Raw genomic sequence first — 17,543 nt, 5'->3', positions numbered from 1 at the left:
TGAGGATTGGTCTGGTCTGTCTTCTTACTGGCAGAAACCTTACCTCTTCTATTGCCAGGGGGTCGCTCTGTCACCTATATACCCAGGTCAAGCCCCACTGTTACTGGCTTCCGTGTGAATTTTGATGTGTGCTCCCAGCAGGTGTCCTTCTTTCTCTGCAGTGTAACCCGGTGATGATCGATGCCATCAAAGTGTCTGCTGCTCACAGGGCCCGCTACTTCTGGGGCAACCTGCCGGGAATGAACAGGTAACAAGGGGCACAACGTGGGACAAGTAATAGCCAAGTATAATGATGTGAGCCCTAACTGAACTCTTGTGGGCCTCTTGTGACTCAGAGGCCCACTGGCTTTTCTGGGAAATGGCCCCACCAGGGATTCAGACCAATTCCTGGTGTCATGGTTGAAGCCTTTTGAGAAGTACAGCACCAACCTGATGGTCAGAGTCCAGCATTCCTTATTCTTCTCTGACTTGTTCCCGTTCTGCCCATGGGCCAGGTTCTCAAAAGTGCTTCTAGCATCTTCTCCCCTCTGTTCACACTTTGCTAAATTTTAGAACAGAGTATACAGAGTACTGATGCTTCTGTACTCCACCTCTTTTCCCTACTGCTGTCCATTGGGAAATACAAGTGATTTTTAGATGAAGTAATCCCTGGCCGAGGCCTGTGGTGATGACCAGTCCAGTAACAGCTGAGATACCCTTCCCCCATTGGATTTTCTTTAGCCAAGAACTTTTCCCACCTTTTTTCTTTCCATGTTCAAAGCCACAAAGTAAGTGGCTTAGCAAAGGATTCATTGTCTCCTCCATGTGGTTTCTGGGGGATACAAACTGCTAATTAAGATACAGAATATGATGGTAATGTGACATTCTAGACTTACAAATGAGTTAAACTTAAAAAAAATTCCTCCTTTAGAAGGAAGTGCTGGAAGCATAATAACTTTCAGGCATTTAGCAAAGTGTGAACAGAGGGGAGAAGATGCTAGAATATCTTAAAGCATTTCTTTTGGGTGTGTTGCAGTTTTATTTGGCTAATCAGCCAGCGAAATGGAAAATGTCTATGTCTGAATGAAGTGGACTCTTAACTCAACACTTGAGCACTCACACTGTGCCAGGCATTGCTGTCCATGTTGCCAGTTTAGTGGGGAACAATTAGATGTTAGCCTTGGCTCTCTCATGGAGTTGACATGCTAATGGGGGATGGGCAGAGAAGACCCTAAATTATTTCATAATCATGGCTGGAGGTTTGGGGCATTGGAGGAATTGATGGAGAGGCTTCTCATTCCTTAAATAAAGGAAATGAGTTGCTCAGTTATTTGAGGGAGGAATGAACCTTCCAGGCAGAAGGAATAGGGGAAATGGTGATGTGAACAGTGAATTGGAAGACCCAGCTCAGAGAACAGCGTTCCAGGGACTACAATGGCTAGGAGGGTAAGACAGGACTCAGAAGTATGGGCCAAGTTGTACTGCACATGTGGGTCATCGCATGGGAACTCCTGAGCCATTGTAAGGGGTGAGGGTTGTATCTCAGGTTCATGGTCTTTGCTCACAGAAAGATAGACAAGGGCAAGATGAGGGCAGCAATGAGGAGGCCCGGGAGGGTGCCTATTCAGAGTGCCCCAGGAGGCACCATTCATACATATTCAACACAATACAAGTGTGGCTCTGGGGGTTTGGCTGCTTAGGAGTTCTACTGAATCAGATGGTAGGTAATGTGAGGGTGGGACTAACAGGATTTGCTGATGCCTTGGATGTAGGGTATCAGATGAACGGAGGAGTATTCAGAACCTTCAGAGTTCTCTGCCTGAATTGTGAGAATAACTGGGTGGCTACAACTTGGCCCTGCAGGGTTCTAGGATGGTTGACCCCATCATCACCTGATCTGAAATCCTGTCGTTAGATCAGATATCTGGGTTGTGTAGATCTCAGTCCTGCAATTATCACCGGGTAGGGCTCCACTGTGTCTCCCAGCTCCCTTGGGTTCATGGAAGATTCAAGATTGGGGATAGGCAGGCATTGGAAGCCCAGAAGGTGAGGTCACGGAAATCCTTGACAGAATCTAGGGGAATGTTTTGTGTGATTCAGTGGCCTCTCTTGTAGGTCATCACATTCATTCTTCAATCTGATTTCCTTTTACCCTTGGTGTTAAACAGGAGTTGCTGTGGTGTTCATCAACTCTGTGCATTCAGACCTTTTGATGGTTTTCTGCTCTGGAATGCTTAACCACTTGGTTCCTTGAGTTCTAGCCCTTTCCCTTCTCAGGCATCTGTCTGCCTCTGCGTTTGCAGGTTTCAATGGTGAAAGTTATAAGGGTAATTGTAGTATTGTCAACCATCTCCTGTCCTTCTTGCCTGTACCTCCTGAAACCCTCTGGAGGCCACATCCCCACGTCCCCAGCTGTAAGCCACCGAATCATGGGTTTGATGTGCTAGTTGCAGCAGATAAATCCACAAAGACCTAATTAATCCAAGCTCTTGAGGCCAAGAGAGGTGGCCTGACTTGCTCAAGGTCACTCAGTCAGTGAGTGGTGGGGTTGGACTAAAGGGGTCTCCTGACTCCTGTCAGTGTGCTTTTTCCCCTTCATTCTGATCTCTCAGTAGGAGAGCTCTTACTAAAATTAAAATTTGGGAAGGGAGAGCATTCACTCCAGGACTTTGGGCTTGCCCCTTTAAGGGGCAAGTCTGTCTTTGTCTTTGGCACATAGTATGATGTTCCTGCGAGGCTCACTTTTTTTTTTAATCAGGTAATTGTAACAAGTTCACTGCCAGAGCACATTTTGCAGTCTTCGGCCCTCATTCCCACGTTGGGAAGTGCCTAGCCGAGGCCCCTTTATAGTTGGTAGAAAGTAATGGGTTTTGGATGTTCCCAGGCCCGTGATAGCATCAAAGAATGATAAACTCGAGCTGCAGGACTGCCTGGAGTTCAATAGGACAGCAAAGGTAAGACGTGCTAACAAATGGTCTCTGGAAATGCACTTGGTGACCTCCAAGCGAGGACTTGACCTTGGTGTCCAGTTTTTTCTGCCCCTTCCCTGCCACATGACTCCCTGGTGTTGGCCCTCTTTCCCCACTTTATTATTCTGTCCCATCTTAGAGCAGAGCAGGAGAGGTTCTTGATACACAAATACTCACTGTGAGAAAAGGTGACTAGTTTTTCCAATTGTGAATGCAAACTCTGTAGACACAGATAATTTCAGCTCATCTTCCAGTAACAAAGGAGTAATTTTACTTGTGCCACAAAAATTGTCATAGATAATTAAGACTTCCGTGACCTTAATGTTTACTTCAGGCTAGGTTTCATTCATTCACAACCCCAGTGGGCCATCCTCAAAATCCGGGTGGGTTTTTACTTTTGCTTAATCCTGCTTGATCAGTAACTCTGGTGTTTTCTTGGCCCCTCCACGTGATCTTATTCATGGTCACTTTTTTTATCTGTTGTTCTCTGTGAGGCTGGTCCTTCCTGTTCATTAACTTCTTGGTGTTTGTGGGAAGCACAAAATGTTCTCGCCATCCAGTTCTCCTATTCTCATTCCCTCTGTGAGCCCAACCCTGCCTCCCCCTCTTCCCCACCTGCCCTCCCTTCTCTATCCTCCCTAGGTGCTTATGAGCTTTGACTTGACCCAGACCCTTCATCCTGTGCTCACTCCATGATGTCGTTTTGTTCTCCAGTTAAAGAAAGTACAGACAATAACCACCAAGTCGAACTCGATCAGACAGGGGAAAAACCAACTTTTCCCTGTTGTCATGAATGGCAAAGAAGATGTTTTGTGGTGCACTGAGCTAGAAAGGTGAGCAGGGCTGCACGTGAAGAGGGAAATCACGCAGGCAGAGAGAAAGGGGAAGGACGTGTGGTTAAAGGCAGGCAGTACAAGTGGGCAGCTGCCTGCCTCAATTCTGTGTGGTCTTAAATGACCAATGTTAGCAGAGCTGGGAGTAATGCCTTTTCAGAGTCAGTGCTCATTTTCCTGATATAAATGATAGAAGGGTGGTGGCAGTGAGGAATCTGAAACGTGAGGTCGTTGGACCCACTGCACCATCTCCCCGTTTCTGCTCTGCTGCCCTTGCATTGACGTGCCCCAGCATACTGGGCCTCCAGGGCATATGAGGAACCAGCAAAAGACCATCCTACTGACTTTGCCATTGGTCTTTCTCAGAAGATTCCCTCCAAGCCAATTCCCTCCAATCCCAGCCAAGTTGCGGGTCCAAAGCTGGTTCCTACTTAGCCACAGTCTGTCTTCTTCTATTTATTTGGCTAAGTTGGTAGTTTAACTGTTTTGTTTCAAAGAACCAGCTCTTGGATTTTAAGGTTCCTTTTCTGGTTTCATTTTTTATTTTACATTTTTCTTGTTTATTTTGTTCTCATTAAAAATTAAGGCAGGGCTATGAATATTCCTCTTTACATTTTTGGCTGCATCTCAATGGATTTGATAAGAGCATTTTCATTCCAGATATTTCAGTCCCTACAACTGGTTTTATTTCTCTGATTTGACAGTACTTTTCTTAGTCTAAACGGAAGTTCTGATTCATAGAAACTGGCAGGAAACCTTGCCTGTTCATCTTGTGGATTATTCTGTATTTTGAAACCTAAGCCTAATATGCTGGGCTGGCCCTGTGACACTAGGTGGGTGCAGATGGCTGTCAATATATATAGGCAAAACAAGACACTGGCCTATGGTGTTACATCTTTGGCATGTTTCTTAATACTCATTTTTAGTCATTGGCCTATTGGTGTGCTTTTTAGTATTAGATTACAAACCCAGGAAAGCCTGAGGTTTAGTGTATCTGTAGCCTCTTACCAGGCCTGGTGAAATCCCATGGAGGAAGCTCTTGGTATATTTGGTTGCCATCTGCGATTAAGTCCAGCTTGGCCCTTGATCTAACAACTGGCTTTTAAGATTGATAGAAAATGCAGGCTACATCAGTGTACTTAGAGTTAATTATCTGAGCATCTAATGATCCATTTCTGCAAATGTCCTTATTTCTTATTTAGAAAATTGCCTAACTTTTCTCCTCTTGTGGTTTGAAAGCAGATACATGTCTGTTTGCTTGCTGTCTGGGTTTCTTGGCCTTCATTTCATTCGTTCATTCACTCACTCACATGGCAATATCCACTGAGCTCTAGCTATGTGCCAGGAGCACAGTGCTAGTGCTTGGGGATGCACAAAACAGGCATCCTCATAGAGGAACAATGCCCTCTTGACTGTCACTTGTGTTCTGAAGAACCTGTTCATCTGACCTCTGGGGGTCAAGAGAGGGCTCATGTGAAGGCCCGGTTGGCATGATGGAAAGGATGGGACAAAGGTCAGAAAGAGCAGTGCCATGCTGTTTATCTGAGGATCTCCCAGAGGCCCTAAGTATGCTGGAAGGGGCACTTCTGACTCCCTGTCTTTTTTATTCTGGTGCCCTCCAACCCACCAGGATCTTCGGCTTTCCTGTACACTACACGGATGTGTCCAACATGGGCCGTGGTGCCCGCCAGAAGCTGCTTGGGAGGTCCTGGAGTGTGCCTGTCATCCGACACCTCTTCGCCCCCCTGAAGGACTACTTTGCCTGTGAATAACCCCCCAGGCACCCAGAGCCCAGTAGCACTGGGGTATGTGGGGCAGAGCCAGGACCCAATAGGTACAGCCCAAACTCTGCCCTTCCTCTGCTCAGCATTGTGGGGTCACGCCTGATAACTTTGGCGGGCAGTGCCGCGTGACCCCCCTCCTGGCAGGGGCAGCCTGAGGTGCCACCTCCTTGTGCACAATTCAGACCCGGCTGCTAGGAGCGGCCAAACACGGTGCTCATTTTGTCTAATCCGAAAACTTTTAAAACTTGAAGTAGGTAGTAAGATGGCTTTTTTTTTTTCCCTCCTGGGTTTACGGCTCAGAGAAACAATGGCTAAGATACCAAAACCACAGTGCCGACAGCTCTCCAATACTCAGGTTAATGCTGAAAAATCATCTAAGACAGTTACTGCAAGACTTTTTAAAAAAAAAAATGCAGCTCCTCTTTTCCAGGAGCATGCAGTGGTAGACATGTAGCTAAGGGACATTTTAAGAGCCCTGGGTGTTTTTTTCCTCTCAGGCTAGCAGAAGAGGAAAGGATGCCTATGTCTTGAATTTTTATCTAGCAAGCACATTCCTCTGGCCTCAGCATAAAGGGCTGGGACCCACTACCTGGGTCCAGGTAGAGTATTTTCCATAACGATGATGATTTCAGCAGGGATGACCTCATCATCACATTCAGGGCTATTCCCACCCCCACCCCACCCCACCACAAACCCAAGGGGGCAGACACCTTTAGCTAAATCCCCTCCCAGTGACTGCAGTAGAACCCTCTGGGGAACTCAGGACCTCAGGACTGGGTGGGCTGGGTTATCTGCTGCCTTGTGTTATGCAGGTGTGGCTTCTCTCAGTCTCCCTCTTCCCCATGTGAAGGGAGCAAAGGAGGAAGCTAAGGGAAGATACCCTCCTCTGCCCCCAAAACGGACCCTACAGACTACTCTGCAGGCACAAGTACCCAGCTGAGAAGTAGGACACCCCAAATCCTCAGCCTTTTCCTAAACTGAGCAGCAGTGACAGCTGGGGCAAAGCACATTCCCCACACTTGCCCCTCATCTCAGAGACTGCAGGGGAAAACTGCAATAACAGCTCGATTCTCCCTCCAGTGATTTTAAAGTCCTTTTGTATCCCATGAGAGAAGTTTTTAGGGGGAGCGGGAGGTCGGGAAAGCTGCATTTCAGAAATGCTGTCGTAATGGTTTTTAACAACTTTTATTCTTCTTACTGGTGCTATTTTGTAGAATCAGGATCAACGTTGACAGGTTTTGTGGGGATTGTTTTATACACTTTTTTTTTAAATCACAGACTTCTATTTTTATGTTTTAACATTTTCATAAAAAAAATTTTTTTTTAACTGGAGCCACGTAACAAGTATGGGGAAAATTGTGCCTTGTTTCAACAGTTTTGCTAATTCTTAGGCTGAAAGATGACAGATGCCTAGAGTTTACCTTATGTTGAATTAAAATCAGTATTTCTCTAACAGCATGGTGTCCCTTTCTTTCTTTCTGGGTCAGTTGGGTGGGGCGTGGGAGGGCCTGGGAGTTGGAGGTATTGGTTCCTGCAGCAAGCATTTCGCCAGGAGTACCTGGGTGACCCCATGGAGCTTATGGTCTAGATCACTAGCCCTCAAACTCCAGTGTACCAGCCTCCACTGTGAGGCTCATTAAAGCAGAGCTTTCTGGGCTCCACCCTGTTTCTGATTTCGTTGTCTGGAGTAGAGTCCAAGAATTCTATGCTGCTGGTCCAGGGACTGGGCTAGTGAATGAGTTTCTAAGCCTTGGATCTCAAATCAAGGGACTGGAGCCTTTGAGTTCACTTAAGGCTTGAGGTCTGAAACAGCCACCTGACAGCTCTTGGGGAGTTGATCAAGATGGCTGACTCCAGAATGCCAGGGCTGCTTCTCCCAGCTCTCCACACCTTTGGATTCCCTTGCACCTGGTTCCACTGCCCCCAGTTGTCCTGTCTCAATTAAGTTGGGACTGGTTGGGAGTGACCCCATGATTCTTTTTTTTTTTTTTAAATATTTTATTTATTTATTCATGACAGACACACACACAGAGAGAGAGGCAAAGACATAGGCAGAGGGAGAAGCAGGCTCCATGCAGGGAGTGGGACGTGGGACTCGATCCCCAGTCTCCAGGATCACGCCCTGGGCCAAAGGCGTGGCCCCATGATTCTAATCTAGCTCCCTGTGGCCACAGCTCTTTGGGTGGGGCATATACCTATTGCTGTGCAGTTAACTTGCACCAGCTAGGCAGGTGCCCAATCCCCCTGCCCCAACCCATCCTGCCATAGCCCTGTCGCTAGGTCTAGCATTTGGTCAGGGACAAGGAGGCAATGAAGATGTCCATGCCTCTCCAGAGGTTCATACTGGTCAGCTGATGCAGACAGAGGGAAAAGGTTGTGGGAAAAAGTATGCACATGTGATGGGTTGCTTGGAGTTAAAATAGATATAGCAACTACATGTGCCTCAGTTCTTTCAAATTGTTAAGAAAGGCTCTAACACTGGCCACCTCCATGACAATAGTTGTGTGCCTTATTAGATACTGGAGTGGAGGATGAGAAACTCTTCGCGTTCCAGTCGCCATGGTGAGACCGTTGGCAATTAGCAAGTGGGTTGGCACTCCTATGAGGTGTTTGGGCCCCAGGGACCTCAACTGTCCTTTTAAGCCATCTTGGATACAGTGGCTCACCAAATACCAGGACAAGATGAAGCAAAATAAACAGCCCTGGCCTCGAAACCCCAAGAGAGGAGGTGGACTATCTCTCCAGGTGAGGGGATCTTGGGTGTCCCAGTCTGTGAGGCAGGCCCAGGGTTGACTTTGGAGGGGCTGTCAGGGCAGCTCTTTGTTTTTGCAAGATGGGAGTTAATGTTTGGATGGATCTACATGATCCCAGGTACAATGCAATAGGGAGGACGTGAATCCTCCCTATTCTAATCTTGTGGATGAGGTTAGGTAGGCCTTTTCTGAAGCAGTCTTCTAGTAGCCTGGGGCTGTAGTCGGGGAGATTTGCATCTCTAACAGGTAATGACTGCAGGTCCTGCCTGTTTCCTAGGGCTGCTGTGAAGGTTCAGGGCATGAAGTGGGTAAAGAGCTTTGCCTGGTGCATGGCATGCCATAAACCCTCATGTCTTATATGGCATTGTGCTAACAAAAGCCATTAGTCAATGCTGTGTTAATGCTTGGGTGCTGGTAGTGGTGGTGGCATCCAATGTTTATTCATGTTTAACATCTTGAAGGGCAGCACAATAATCTCTCAGGTGTCTCCCTGTAGCTGGGCTGATGCCAACTGTAGCAACAACAGCATCTGATGAGTTCATCATCGCACCCTATGTCATGTTGGGGTCTCCTTGGTCCTTGTTAGGGAGACTGGGTGGGTGTGGCTTTGGCATTTGCCATCCCCAGAGGCCTGTAGAAGGCATCTTGCGGGACTGGTCCACAGCTGTTTGGCGGGCGGGAGTGGGGGGCAGGGTGGGTTGGGCAGTCAGTGTTAGGTGGACAGGGTCTCCTACCCTACCTTTGTCCCTCTAGTTTTCCAGCTAATTTTTTTTTTTAAGATTTTATTTATTCATGAGAGACACAGAAGCAGAGACCCAGGCAGAGGGAGAAGCAGGCTCCATGCAGGGAGCCCAATGCAGGACTTGATCCCAGGATCCTGGGATCACGCCCTGAGCCAAAGGGAGACGCTCAACCGCTGAGCCACCAGGCGTCCCAGCCAATTGCTTCTTGAATGATCCTGTGTTCAAGGCCTGTACCTGGTCCTTGATGACTCTTTGCACCCCTGCTGGAGGTCTGCCCACTAACTTGTGACCTTGGGGGTGCTCCATATCCACTCGGTGCCTCAGTGGATGCCAAGTGTGAAATGAGGATGATAGTATCAACCTCCTAAGGCTGACCTGTGGATCAAATGATTCAAGGCATGTGAAGTATGTGGAAAAGTGCTTGTAGGTAGCAAGTCTTGAGTAAATGGTAGCTGCTCTTACTGGTGGAGAAGCTTCCTAGCAACCCCGTAGTGAAGCCCTGATTACCATGATTCCTAGGAAGGGAACTAAGATTCCTAGAGGTCCCATAACTTATCCAAGGCCACCCAGTCAGTGGTAAAGGAGCTGTAAGTCTGAATCTGTTCTGTGAATCCGAAGTAGTCTGCTATTTCTTCTTGGTCCCAGCTGCACCTATTTATTTTGGTGTGTATGTTTGTGTGTGTGTGTTCTACTGGATTTTTTGTTCTGCTAGAGCTTGAAATTATCTGCTGCCCTTTGCAGCCTGGAGTACAATTTGCCTACCTTCCTTGCTCTCCCTAATTACCTTCTTCCAGCCTACCCCCCATCTCCTTCCTTCCTTTCTGCCTTTTCTCCTTTTTTCTCCTTTCTGACATTTTTTAGTGTAAAATTTCAGATTTACCAAAAAATTGCAAGGATAGTACAAAGAATTCCTAAATACCTATCACCCAAATTCCTCAAATGCTAACATTTTGCCACATGTATTTTGTCATCTTTTTTTTTTTTTTTTTCTGAATCATTTGATGATAGGTTACGGAGATGATGTCTCTTTTGCCTTTAAATCCTTCAGTGTGGGATCCCTGGGTGACTCAGGGGTTTGGTGCCTGCTTTCTGCCCTGATCGCCCGGGCCTGCTTCTCCCTCTGCCTGTGTCTCCGCCTCTCTCCCTGTGTCTCTTATGAATAAATAAATAAAATCAATCCTTCAGTGTGTATTTCCTAAAAACCAAAGCATTCTTTTACATGACTACAGTACATGTATCACAACAGGGAATGAACATTCATTTACTTCTTACCTAATCTGGAGACTATAAGTTTTTTTTTTAATATTTTATTTATTTATTCATGAGAGACACAGAGAGAATGGCAGAGACACAGGCAAGGGAGAAGTAGGCTCCATGCAGGGACCCGATGTGGGACTTGATCCAGGGACTCCAGGATCATGGCTGGAGCCAAAGGCTGACACTCAACCACCGAGTCACCCAGACGTCCCTGTAGACCGTAGTTAGATTTTGCCAGTTCAAGATGTCCTTATTGAGGAAGAGAAATAAAGATCTATGTTTTCTAGTCTAGTTTCCATTCCAGAACCACACATTGCACTTGGTTATATTTAATTTTAATTATTATTTTTAATTTTTTTATATTTAATTTTTAAAACTTAATTGCGAGGGGCACCTGGGTGGCTCAGTGGTTGAGCATCTGCCTTTGGCTCAGGTTGTGATCCCCGGGGTCCTGGGATCAAGTCCCACATTAGGTTCTTCATGGGGTACCTGCTTCTCCCTCTGCGTATGTCTCTGCCTCTCTCTTTGTGTCCCTTATGGATAAAAAAATATAATCTTAAAAAAAAATAAAGTCTTCACAGCTATTTCTCCTGCTGGGTAGAAACTTACTACTCTCCGGCCTCTTGCAGTCAAGGCCTTTTGCTAGATAACTTTGGCTAGCCCCCTCCTGAAGGAGGAAAGTAGACTCTAAGCAGATAACATGCCCCTTTCCCATCTCTTTGGGAGCAGATCCTGGGAGGGAAATGAGTTTTATTTTGGAGGCTCTTACTCAGAAAACTTAGGTGACACCCTATATTTCCAGAATCAGGTCCAAACTCTAGTCTGGCACTTGAGACTCTTCTTGGCTTGGCTTTCTTTATTTGTCTCATCCCCCCACACTAAGGCCCCCCGCCCCCCAACCAAAATGGCCTTTAGGTAGTGCTGTCAACTAACTGACATTATTGAAATATTGACATAATTGAAAGAGATTCAGAAACCACTAATATTTATTGAGCACCTGCTATGTGCTAGGAGTGGTCTAAGAACTTTATATACATCTCATGTGATTCTAACTCCTAGCAGGGTCAAGATTTGAACCCAGACTTCCTGGCTTTGTTACTAATGAAATTCACCTAGCCTGTTGAAAATTTCATGTCCTCCTATATAAAATGGGGGTAGTTTATGTTGCCACAAAGCACTGGTGAATATTTTTACTCAGTTACCCATGCTTCCTATCAATTCCCTCTGATGCTGATACTACTATTATTGCTGTAACCATTAGGCTATTGGGTTCTTTGCTGTATCCTCTTGTTTGCCCTTTCCTACTCTAAACAGAGTTAGTTGTTGGGTTAACATTTCACCTTTTAGGGCAGGTTTCTTTCTTTCTTTCTTTCTTTCTTTCTTTCTTTCTTTCTTCCTTCCTTCCTTCCTTCCTTCCTTCCTTCCTTTCTTTTTTGATTTTATATATTTATTCATGAGAGACAGAGAGGCAGAGACATAGCAGGCTCCATGCAGGGAGCCCAATGTGGGACTTGATCCCGAGACTCCAGGATCATGCCCTGAGCCAAAGGCAGATGCTCAACCGCTGAGCCACCCAGGCATCCCAGGCAAGTTTCATCTTTGGGAAGCCTCTCACACTGCTCAGGGTTCTTTATGATGTACTCTTAGAGCACTACATTGGAGACAAGTAGCATTCTGGTGGTTAAAATATTGAAATGCCACCAGACTGATTGATAAACAACTCCTGCCCCAGCTCCCCGTGGACTTTGACAACCAATTGGGTAAGACTTCCATCTGGAAGGAGGCCTCCAGGACCCTATTTCATTCAATGTAGGTGCTGTCACCCCTGCCACACATTGCTCCTGCCTAGCACTAAATCTGATTCATAACTTTCTTTTTAATATTTTATTTATTTATGAGAGACACATAGAGAGAGGCAGAGACACAAGTAGGCTCCATGCAGGGAGCCCGATGTGGGACTCCATCCCCAGACTCTGGGATCCCGTCCTGAGCTGAAGGCAGACGCTCAACCACTGAGCCACCCAGGGATCCCAGTCTGATTCATAATTAAACAGTAATTGGAGCCATCGGTTTTGTCCTCTGCCTCCCCTGCCAGACTGGAAACTTTTGTTTATTTTTATTTACTTTTTAAAGAAGATTTTATTTATTTTGTAGAGAGAAAGAGAGGGAGCACAAGCAGGGAGAGCAGCAAGAGGGAGAGGGAGAAGCAGGCTCTCTACTGAGCGGGGAGCCAGATTCGCGTCTCCTTCCCAGGACTCTGGGATCATGACCCGAGCTGAAGGCAGTTGCTTAGCCGACTGAGCAACCCAGGTGCTCTTATTTATTTTTAACTGATTATTTTTTAGGATTTTTACTTTTAAGTAATCCCCTATACTCAACATGGGGCTTGAACTTAATAACCCTGAGATCAACAGTTGCAGGCCCTATCAATAAGCCACCCAGGGATCCCCCTATACTGGAAATTTTAAAAGCTGAGAGGCTCTGGGCGCCTGGCTGGCTCAGAGGGTACAGCATGCGACTTTGATGTCGGCTGGGGAGACCCATGTTGGGCGTTGTAGAGCTTACTTAGGACACACACGCACAAGCTAGAGGCTATGTCTGATTCTTGCTCACTATCAAATCCCTAGATTCTGATTGACCAGGGGAAATAAATCTTTGTGGAACACATGAATAAATGATATGTAGATAAAGACCCCGCTCAAGACCTTGGTCGGCTGTGATGCTGGGCAAGTCAGTTGACCTCTCTGAGCCTCAGCTTCCTTTTCTGAAAAGTGGGTGTAACCATTCTTTCAGCAAGCCGGGCAGTGGGACACAGGACTGAGAAGATCCTCGCTTCTGCGGGACTTAAGGCCGACAATAAAGCCATAGACATAAACAAGATGACTTCACAGGTACTAAGAGGAAAATAAACAGATGACGAGGTCATTACAGCGTGGTCACAGAATGTGCCTCTAAGGTGACTTTTAAGTCTTTCCTCAGAGCGCCTATCAAGTATCTTTATTATCCAATAAACCCATTTTTGTAGAAGTTCATTGTACAGCCCATTTTTCTGGCTCCTGGGGTGGAGATTTTGCAGCTGGACCCCGCCCTGTAGGAGGAGTCACACCCGGCCTGGGGCGGGATCTCGTTGGCTTCCGCAGGCCACGTGGTTGGGCTCCTCAGCCGTCGATCATTGGCCGGGCCCCGCCCCCGGCGCGCGGCGAGTCCCTCTCTATAAAAGGAGCCGGCGCGGAATGACGAGCCCGTACGTCGGCGCGTAACGGGAGGGGGGGTGCGTGTGAGGTCATCGCGCGGGCGGGCGGGCGGGGTTGGGCGGTTTGAACGAGACGAAGACGGAGTCGAAGCCGGGCACAGGCAGTGGACGCGGTCCCGCCGAGAGCCGGTAAGCCTGCCAGCGGGCACGGGGCGGCGGCCGGGGGACGGCCGGGTGGGCCTCGGGCCGGGCAGGCGCCGGCGGGCCTCGCGGGCCGTGCCCGGGCCGCTTCCCACGGCCGTGCAGATCGGGCCGGGTGGGGGAAGGGCGGGGCCGTGACCCGGCGCGCGCGGGCTGGGGGCGCGCGCTCAGTCCTGCCGGGGGCGGGGCTTGGGGCCGGAAGTGGGGGCTGCCCCTGGGCGGAGTGGGGCTTCAGGGCCGCGGCCTAGGTGCGGGGCTCGGACAGCGGTGGCTGGAGGTTCCGGGTTGGTCGGGCGCGGGTGGTGGGTGTGTGTGGTTGAAGTGAGTGCTGCGGAGAGCTCTGGGGATCCCCACTGTAGGAGGCGGTGTCGCCGGATGGTCAAGAGTTTGTGGTTTTGAATTCAGGCCTGTGTTCCATTCCATGCTGTGCGACCTTGGGCAGGTGCTTGAACCTCTCGGCCTCTGTTTTCTTCATCTGTAGAACGGGGACAGTGATATGACTGCAGGAAGCTCTTATCACAGCACGTGGCAAGAAAGTAAGCCGGCTCAGTGGACTGCTTCCTTTCTTCGCTGGGTATTCGTTGAGCGCATAAATGCTGGGCGCTGTGCTGAGCAAAGGCCTGCTCTCCATGCATCTGCATTGTGGTGAGGAGACAGATAGGAACTAAGGCAATGAATACATGGGCAAGATAATTTCGTATAATTACTATGAAGACAATATAACAGGGTGATATGAGCAGTGCTTTTCCCATCCCTGCTTCCAGCTCCCCTGAGGTGCTTCAGGGCAGAGTTTGGTCTCTCCCCCATTTTAAGGATGAGGATCCTGAGGCCCTTTGAAGGGAAGGTACACCAGGCCTGGCATTCACTTCCCTGTTGGGGCGCTGTAAGATAATAATAGCAGCCCTTTGCTAATTGGGCACTTGCTCTGTGCCAGGCACTGTGTTAAGTGCTTGATGTGGCATTGTATCATTTAATACTACACTATCTCTAGGAGATCCTATCCTCATTTTACAAATGAGGCACTGAGACTCTGAGAAGTTATGTGATTTGCTTCATGCTGTTCAGCATTTGGCTGAAGCCACATCTGTGATCTGAGTCCAGGCTTTTTTTTTTTTTTTTGAAGAATTTATTTATTCATTCATTCATTCATTCATTCATTCATTCATTCATTCATTCGAGACACAGAGGCAGAGACACAGGCAGAGGGAGAAGCAGGCTCCATGCAGGCAGTGCGACATGAGACTCAATCCCAGGACTCCAGGATTACACCCTGGGCTGAAGGTGGCGCTAAACCGCTGAGCACCCAGGCTGCCTCTGAGTCTGTATTATGCTGCCTTTCTTGAGAGCTAGTGTGTTTCATACCAATGTGCCTTTGGTGGTGGTGTGTCAAAGTGCTTAGCACAGTTTCTTGCACATAGAGAGGCTTCAGACATGATGTGCTTTTCACTGAAGTGTTTTCACTTAGATTCTCATTTAATCCTCACCACCGCCTTGTGTGGAGTATATTGTTCACCTTTTACAGGTGAGCTATTTATGATCCAGAAAGGTGAGGTGTTTACTCAGGGTCACATGGCTTTTTTTTTTGGTGGTATCTCCCTCCCTATTTTTCCATAGGTATCAGTATGGTGCCTAGAAAGTAATAGGGTGCCTCTCAGCCAGCATTCAATCAGAGTGGGTTTGAGAACATGCTAGGAGAACTGCTGAAGGAGGAGAGATACCTGGGAAGGTAGGTAAGGGAGCTTTTTTAAAGGCAATTGAAACCTGGATCACAGAGCCTTTTATGCACACAAATGTGTGCTTGTATAGTTGGCATGGGTCTTCCATTGAGGTCAAGCAATGGAATCTTTATGGAGGAGCAGTAAGCTGTAGCTTGCTGTAGCTTTGAGAACTAGACTGTTTTGACTGCCTGGAAGAGCCAGTTAATTGGTTGAGTCAGTGGATGTTTATTGCATATCCACAGGGTGTCTAACCCCATGTCTTCAGTGGCTGCAGAGTTTGTGGAGCACAAGGGACCAGGTATTAATGTACTGCTAATGAAAGAGTTTTAAATTATATGATGATGAAAGGCCATTAACATTTTCTGAGCTGGGGTGTGGTCAGGAGACACACGTGGCTTAACCAGCTGCTTACATTTTATGGTAGCATGACCCATACAATACCCAGTGTATGTACGAATGTCACCAAAATAGATTACAAGAGCTGAGTCTGGAGCGTGTTTTTTGTTTGGATATGTCTCTCCTTGGTACCTGATAATAGTGTTTTTTTTTTTTTTTTGTTTTTTGTTTTTTTTTTTGGTAATAGTGTTTTATACGCAATATGCATTTCCTTTATTCATTGAGGGGTTTTAAGCAAGGGAGACTTGATCTGATTTGTGATTCAGAAAATTCTTGTGGTTGCTGTGTAAGGATAGTTTGAAGCAGCGAGATTAATTTGAAGGCTGCTGCAGTGGGTCCAGATGATAGTGGTAGCAGGTCTTGGGCACTGTTTTTGGTACTGGAGATAGAAGGATGAATGGTACTAGGTCCCTCCCTGCCCTGGATCATGTTTGTTTAATACCTGTTATGTGTCAGATACCACACCAGGTATTTCATATGCCTTATCTCACTTAAACCTCACCTAATAATTTTTAATAGGTAGCATTAACTCATAAGATGACTGAGGTATACTCAAGTAACTTGCCCAGGGTCATACAGTGAAAGAGTGACAGCCTCACACTCAAACCGGGTTGTCTTGGCTTGAAATCCTCAGCTTTTTTCATAGAGCAAATTGCCTCCTGGCGCAAAACTGGTCTGGGAATGATTCAGAAATGAGAGATAATGACAATCCAGTGTGATAATGCCTATCTAGAGGTTTGAATGAAGTGCTGTGGGAACAATTAATTTCCCAGTGGAGTCAGGAACTAAATTGTGTTGGCTTCTTGTATGAAATGGTTTTATCATCTGAGTTTAAAAATGTAAGTGTTGATGGTTTGCTTTTCTGAAAAACGCTTATATAGATATAGTTTTTCTGTCTTTGATAGTGTCCTGCCAACTGGAAAACAAATAGCTTTTACCCACTATATGCAAGGCACTGTGCCACGTGCTTTGGGGGGGATGGGTGAATGTCAGATGTGAGGGCATAGACCTGATAAGTTATTTATCTTGCCAGCCCTCAGTCATCCCACTTATAAAAAGATTGGTTGGGTAGATCTGTCTCTTCCAGCCAGCCCTCACATTTCTGTATGACTCATGAGGCTTGCAGGAGACGGGTGTGGGAAGACCAATTCATGTACTAGACACTAGGTGGATGGAAGGAAGTGCCACAAGAGTGCCATCTCATGATGGTTCCAAATCCTAACATGATCTGGTGGCTTCTTTTCCCACTTCTGTTCCTGCTCTCCTCTTGCTTATTGGGCTTACAACTACCTTTCACATCTTCATGTGGCTGCTTCCTTCTGATTGTTAAGGTCAGATGTCAACCCAAACTTTACCACATTCCCCACCGCCCCATTTCCTAAATGGTTGATATGAAATGATATTTGTTTGTTTATTTGACCCATGTCAGCCTTCCATTACTAGAACATGAGCTACCTATGGACAGGCAACTTGTCTCTTTTGCTTAACCATTTCCTTGGCCCTAGAACAGTGCTTGATAAACATTTATTGACTGAATGAGGATGATGATGGCATCCACAATTAATAGCATTTTAAGCTACTGTGTTTCTCTGTGTTTTGAATTTGCAAGCCTAGCAGAACAGCGAGGGGCAGCATTTTCTAATGGCAGGGAAAGAAAGTGGCTGGCGAGGCTGAGCAGGTTTGGATGCCAGTCCCAGGGCTTCTAGGTTGAGCTTTT

The 17,543-nt window shown here is 46.9% G+C and overlaps 2 protein-coding genes across 9 annotated transcripts in view; both read left to right on the top strand.

Moving 5' to 3' along the window:
- Positions 1-7,020, top strand: part of DNMT3B (DNA methyltransferase 3 beta) — a 44,455-nt gene extending 37,435 nt beyond the window's left edge. For 3 of the 5 annotated variants that reach the window (XM_055299824.1, XM_055299818.1, XM_055299840.1), the window contains 4 exons: positions 162-247; positions 2,864-2,933; positions 3,663-3,781; positions 5,412-7,020. In XM_055299824.1, the coding sequence (XP_055155799.1) occupies positions 162-247; positions 2,864-2,933; positions 3,663-3,781; positions 5,412-5,553 (417 nt within the window). In that variant the 3' untranslated portion in view covers positions 5,554-7,020. The remainder of the gene's footprint in view (positions 1-161; positions 248-2,863; positions 2,934-3,662; positions 3,782-5,411) is intronic. The other 2 variants (XM_055299830.1, XM_055299826.1) reach the window with 1 other exon arrangement.
- A 6,604-nt stretch (positions 7,021-13,624) lies between these two features.
- The window catches only part of MAPRE1 (microtubule associated protein RP/EB family member 1), a 33,788-nt gene continuing 29,869 nt past the window's right edge, over positions 13,625-17,543 (top strand). The window contains exon 1 of one of the 4 annotated variants that reach the window (XM_055346371.1): positions 13,625-13,700. Coding sequence is in view for 1 of the 4 variants with exons in the window: in XM_055346361.1 (XP_055202336.1) it covers positions 14,134-14,154 (21 nt within the window). In the remaining 3 variants the exon portion in view is untranslated. Of the gene's footprint in view, positions 13,701-14,026; positions 14,155-14,185; positions 14,249-14,286; positions 14,358-17,543 lie in introns of those variants that run through there. The other 3 variants (XM_055346361.1, XM_055346380.1, XM_055346389.1) reach the window with 3 other exon arrangements.

The sequence above is a fragment of the Nyctereutes procyonoides genome, unplaced genomic scaffold, assembly GCF_905146905.1.
Source record: "Nyctereutes procyonoides isolate TBG_1078 unplaced genomic scaffold, NYPRO_anot_genome, whole genome shotgun sequence".
In the NCBI taxonomy this organism is placed as follows: domain Eukaryota; kingdom Metazoa; phylum Chordata; class Mammalia; order Carnivora; family Canidae; genus Nyctereutes; species Nyctereutes procyonoides.
The sequence above is the reverse complement of the archived record's forward strand: the minus strand, read 5'-3'. Positions and strand labels throughout refer to the sequence as shown.